The sequence below is a fragment of the Coturnix japonica genome, unplaced genomic scaffold, assembly GCF_001577835.2.
Source record: "Coturnix japonica isolate 7356 unplaced genomic scaffold, Coturnix japonica 2.1 chrUnrandom550, whole genome shotgun sequence".
NCBI classification, from domain to species: Eukaryota; Metazoa; Chordata; class Aves; order Galliformes; family Phasianidae; genus Coturnix; species Coturnix japonica.
In genome coordinates this window covers 57,844-63,919 of record NW_015439930.1, presented here as the reverse complement: position 1 = coordinate 63,919, position 6,076 = coordinate 57,844, and the positions used below count along the sequence as shown (strand labels likewise).

Genomic DNA, 6,076 nt, shown 5'->3' with positions numbered 1-6,076 from the left:
AGGAGTCCTATAAGACCCCAATAGGAGCCCTATAGGATCCCAATAAGAGACCTATAGGAACCCAATAGGAGCCCTATAGGACCTCAATAGGAGCCCAAAAGGAGCCCTATAGGAGCCCTATAGGATCNCCCCATTATCCCCCCCATATCCCCTCCTCACTCTCGCAGACGGGTTTGGGGTGGCTCCACGTCCCGCTGCGGGTGCAGTCGCTGCGGTCGCTGCCCACCAGCCTGAACCCGGGGTCGCAGCTGAACTCGGCCCATGAACCTTCCACGGGGACCCGGGAACCTTCTTTAATATGGTCCATCCCCATCGGGACCACGCGGCCGTTCTCAAGGCTCAGGTGGAGTCTGGGGCACGTCCGCACTGCAACCAATGGGAACGTATAGGAACACTATGGGAAACCTATAGGAACCCTATAGGAACCCAATAGGAACCAATAGGAACCAATAGGAGCCCTATAGGAGCCCAATAAGACCCCAATAGGAGCCCAATAAGACCCCAATAGGAGTCCTATAAGACCCCAATAGGAGTCCTATAAGACCCCAATAGGAGCCCTATAGGATCCCAATAAGAGACCTATAGGAACCCAATAGGAGCCCTATAGGACCTCAATAGGAGCCATTGAGGTCCTATAGGGCTCCTATTGGGCTTTCCTATAGGTCTTCTTATTGGGATCCTATAGGGCTCCTATTGGGTCTTATAGGACTCCTTTTGGGATCCTATAGGGCTCCTATTGGGTTCTTATTGTGATCCTATAGGGCTCCTATTGGGCTCCTATAGGGCTCCTATAGGGCTCCTATTGGGTTCCCATTTGTGATCCTATAGGGCTCCTATTGGCTCCTATTGGTTCTATAGGGCTCCTATTGCGATCCTATAGGACTCTATCTATAGGGCTTCTATAGAGCTTCTATTGGGGCCATATTAGGATCTTATAGGACTCCTATAGGGCTCCTATTGGTTCCTATAAGATCCTATTGGTTCTTATTGGCTCCTATTGGTTCCTATTGGTTCCTATAGGGCTCCTATTGATTATTATTGATTCCTATTGGATTCCTATGGATCTCCTATATGTTTCCTATACGTTCCATTGCTTGCAGTGCGGACGTGCCCCAGACTCCACCTTGAGCCTTGAGAACCTATAGGCTCCTATAGGGCTCCTATAGGGCTCCATTGTTCCTATAGGGCTCCTATTGGTTCCTATTGGGTTCCTATTGGGGTCATATTGGGTTCCTATAGGTCTCTTATTGGGATCCTATAGGGCTCCATAGGGCTCCTTTTGGGCTCCATATGAGGTCTATATAGGGCTTCCTATTGGGTTCCTATAGGTCTCTATTGGGATCCTATAGGGCTCCTATTGGGGTCTTATAGGACTCCTATTGGGGTCTTAATAGGACTCCTATTGGGGTCTTAATTGGGCTCCTATTGGGTCTTATGGGCTGTCCTATAGGGCTCCTATTGGTTCCTATTGTTTCCTATTGGGTTCCTATAGGGTTCCTATAGGTTTCCCATAGTGTTCCTATACGTTCCCATTGGTTGCAGTGCGGACGTGCCCCAGACTCCACCTGAGCCTTGAGAACGGCCGCGTGGTCCCGATGGGGATGGACCATATAAAGAAGGTTCCCGGGTCCCCGTGGAAGGTTCATGGGCGAGTTCAGCTGCGACCCCGGGTTCAAGGCTGGTGGCAGCGACCGCAGCGACTGCACCCGCAGCGGACGTGGAGCCACCCAAACCCGTCTGCGAGAAGTGGAGGAGGGATATGGGGGGATAATGGGGTCCTATGGGGCTTTAGGGGGGGATATGGGGGGATATGGGGGTCCTAGGGGGGGATATGGGGGTCCTATGGGGGGGTATTGGGGTCCTAGGGGAGATATGGGGTCCAAGAGGGTCCTAGGGGGGGATATGGGGGTCCTAGGGGGGATATGGGGGTCCTGGGGGGGATATAGGGGGTTATGGGGGATTTAGGGGTCCTAAGAGGGTCCTAGAGGGGTTATGGGGGGATATGGGGGGATATTGGGGGGTCCTAGGGGGGGATATGGGGGAATATTGGGGGTCCTAGGGGGGGATATGGGGGTCCTAAGAGGGTCCTAGGGGAGATATGGGGGGATATTGGGATCCTAGGGGGGTATATGGGGGAGTATGAGGGTCCTAGGGGGGGTATGGGGGGATATAGGGGGGGTATGAGGGGATATAGGGGGATATAGGGGGATATGGGGGGATATTGGGGGGTATATAGGGGGATATGGGGTATATGGGGTATATGGGGTTCAGGCTGGCTGGGCAGCGACCGCAGCGACTGCACCCGCAGCGGGACGTGGAGCCACCCCAACCCGTCTGCGAGAGTGAGGAGGGGATAATGGGGTCCTATGGGGGTGTATGGGGGGGATATGGGGGGATATGGGGGTCCTAAGAGGGTCCTAGGGGTGGGATATGGGGGTCCTAGAGGGTCCTAGGGGGGATATGGGGTGATATAAGGGGATATTGGGGGGATATGGGGAGGTATGGGGGATATGGGGGTCCTAGGAGGGGATATTGGTGTCCTAGGGGGGGATATGGGGGATATGGGGGATCCTAAGAGGGTCCTAGGGGGAGATATGGGGGGTATTGAGGGTCCTAGGGGGGATATTGGGGTCCTGTGGGAGGTATGAGGGGATATAGGGGGATATGGGGGGAGATGGGGGGATATAGGGGGATATGGGGGGAGATGGGGGGATATAGGGGGGTATGGGGGGATATGGGGGGTCATGTGGGGTATATGGGGTTCAGGCTGGTGGGCAGCGACCGCAGCGACTGCACCCGCAGCGGGACATGGAGCACCCCAAACCCGTCTGCGAGAGTGAGGAGGGATATGGGGGATATGGGGAGATATGGGGGATATGGGGGGGTATGGGGGGAAATGGGGGGATATTGGGGTCCTATGGGGGGATATGGGGATATAAGGGGGATATGGGGGTCCTAAGAGGGTCTAGGGGGAGATATGGGGGGATATGGGGGTCTACGGGGGGATATGGGGGGATATAGGGGGGATATGGGGGGAGAAGGGGGGATATAGGGGGGTATGGGGGTCCTAGGGGGGATATGGGGGATATGGGGTCCTAAGAGGGTCTAGGGAGAGATATGGGGGGATATGGGGGGGATATGGGGTCCTATGGGGAGATATGGGGGCGGTATGATGGGTTCTAGGGGGGTATATTGGGGTCCTAGGGGGGGTATGGGGGGATATGGGGGTCCTAGGGGGGATATGGTGTCCTAGGGGGGATATGGGGGGATATGGGGGTCCTAAGAGGTCCTAGGGGGAATATGGGGGATATGGGGGGATATGGGGGTTATGGGGGTATATGGGAGATATATGGGGTTATGGGGGATATAGGGGGGATATGGGGGTTATGAGGGGATATAGGGGAGATATGGGGGGAGATGGGGGGATATAGGGTCCTAGGGGGGATATGGGGGTCCTAAGAGGGATAGGGGGGATATGGGGGTATATGGGGGTATATGGGGTTCAGGCTGGTGGGCAGCGACCGCAGCGACTGCACCCGCAGCGGGACTGGAGCCACCCCAACCCGTCTGCGAGAGTGAGGAGGGGATATGGGGTCCTATGGGGCTTAGGGGGGTATATGGGGGGATAATGGGGTCCTATGGGGAGATATGGGGGATATGGGGGTCCTAAGAGGGGCCTAGAGGGGTTATGGGGGGAAATGGGGGATTATTGGGGTCCCATGGGGATATGGGGGGATATAAGGAGATATGGGGGTCCTAAGAGGGATAGGGTGGGATATGGGGGGATATAAGGGGATTATGGGGGGATATTGGGGTCCTAGGGGGAATATGGGGGTCCTAAGGAGGGTCCTAGGGGGGGATATCGGGGGATATTGGGGTCCTAAGAGGTCCTATGGGGAGATATTGGGGTCCTAGGGGGATATAGGGGGAGATATGGGGGTCCTAGGGGGGGATATGGGGGGATTTGGGGTCCCTAGGGGGGGATATAGGGGCAGATATGGGGGTCCTAGGGGGGATATGGGGGATATGGGGGTCCTAGGGGGGATATGGGGGTCCTAAGAGGGCCTAGGGGGGATAAGGGGGGGAAATGGGGTCCTAGGGGGGAATGGGGGATATTGGGGTCCTAGGGGGGATATGGGGGGTCCTAAGAGGGATAGGGGGGGACTATAGGGGGAGATGGGGGAGATGGTGGTCCTAGAGGGTCCTATGGGGAGATATTGGGGTCCTAAGGGGGTATATGGGGGGATATAGGGGGATATGGGGGGAGATGGGGGAGATATGGGGAGATATGGGGGTATATGGGGGATATGGGGTGGATATATGGGGATATGGGGTATATGGGGGTATATGGGGTCAGGCTGGTGGGCAGCGACCGCAGCGACTGCACCCGCAGGCGGGACATGGAGCCACCCCAAACCCGTCTGCGAGAGTGAGGGCATATAGGGCATATAGGGGATATAGGGCATATAGGGGGGGATATGGGGTCCTAGGGGTCCTATGGGGGAGATGGGGGACCTAGGGGGGAGATGGGGTCCTATGGGAAGATATGGGGGGATATGGGGGGGATATGGGGGATATTGGGGTCCTAGGGGGGGGATATGGGGGGGATATTGGGGTCCTAGGGGGTATAGGGGGGATATTGGGGTCCTACGGGGGGATATGGGGGATATTGGGTCCTAGGGGGGGATATGGGGGGATATTGGGGTCCTAGGGGGGGATATGGGGGGTATTGGGGTCCTAGGGGGGATATGGGGGGTATGAGGGTCCTAGGGGGGGATATGGGGGTCCTAAGAGGGTCCTAGGGGGAGATATGGGGGATATGGGGGTCCTAAAGAGGGTCATAGGGGAGATATGGGGGGTATTTGGGGTCCTAGGGGGGGATATGGGGGTCCTATGGGGCCTTAGGGGGGGATATGGGGGGATATGGGGGTCCTAAGAGGGTCCTAGGGGGAGATATGGGGGGGTATGAGGGTTCTAGGGGGAGATATGGGGGTTATGGGGGGATATGGGGGATATTGGTGTCCTAGAGGGGGCAATAGGGGTCCTAGGGGGTATATGGGGGAAATGGGGTCCTAGAGGGTGCTAGGGGGGATAACAGGGGGAGATGGGGGAGATGGGGGTCCTAGAGGGTCCTATGGGGAAGATATGGGGGGAGATGGGAGGTGATATAGGGGGATATGGGGTCCTAGGGGGGATATGGGGGTCCTAAGAGGGTCCTAGGGGAAGATTTAAGGGGGAGATATGGGGAGTCTAGGGGGGGATATGGGGTCCTATGGGGCTTAGGGGGGATATTGGGGTCCTAGGGGGGGATATGGGGGTCCTAAGAGGGTCCTAGGGGGAGATATGGGGGGATATGGGGGTCCTATGGGGCTTAGGGGGTATATGAGGGTATATGGGGGGATATGGGGGGATATGGGGGTCCTAGAGGGTCCTATGGGGGGATATGGGGGTCCTAGGGGGTGATATAGGGGGAGATATGGGGTCCTAGGGGGGGAATGGGGGGATATTGCGGGTTCCTAGGGGGGGATAAGGGGCTATGGGGGTCCTAGGGGGGGATATGGGGGTGTATGGGGGATATGGGGGTCCTAGGGGGGGATATGGGGGTCCTAAGAGGGTCCTAGGGGGAGATATAGGGGTTCTAGAGGGTCCAATGCGGGGATATGGGGGCCTAGGGGAGTTTAGGGGGATATGGAGTGGTATGGGGGGATATAAGGGGATATGGGGCGGTGGATACAGGGGGTATGGGGTGATATAGGGGGATATGGGGGGTATATGGGGTGGATATAGGGGGATATGGGGGATATAGGGGGGATATGAGGGGGATAGGGGATGTGGGGTATATGGGGTATATGGGGTTCAGGCTGGTGGGCAGCGACCGCAGCGACTGCACCCGCAGCGGGACGTGGAGCCACCCAAACCCGTCTGCGAGAGTGAGGAGGGGATATGGGGGGATTGGGGTCCTATAGGGTCCTAGGGGGGGATATGGGGGATATGGGGGGATATGGGGGGATACTAAGGGGGGATATGGGGGGAAGAGGGGGGTTCCTAGAGGGTCCTACGGGGGGATATGGGGAAA

General features: G+C 57.0%; 1 protein-coding gene across 1 annotated transcript in view; it reads right to left on the bottom strand.

Moving 5' to 3' along the window:
• Window positions 1-133: 133 nt before the first annotated feature.
• LOC107307335 (P-selectin-like) overlaps window positions 134-6,076 on the bottom strand; it is a 42,395-nt gene continuing 36,452 nt past the window's right edge. The window contains exon 3 of the mRNA XM_015850833.2: window positions 134-366. Coding sequence (XP_015706319.1) covers window positions 134-366 — 233 coding nt within the window. The remainder of the gene's footprint in view (window positions 367-6,076) is intronic.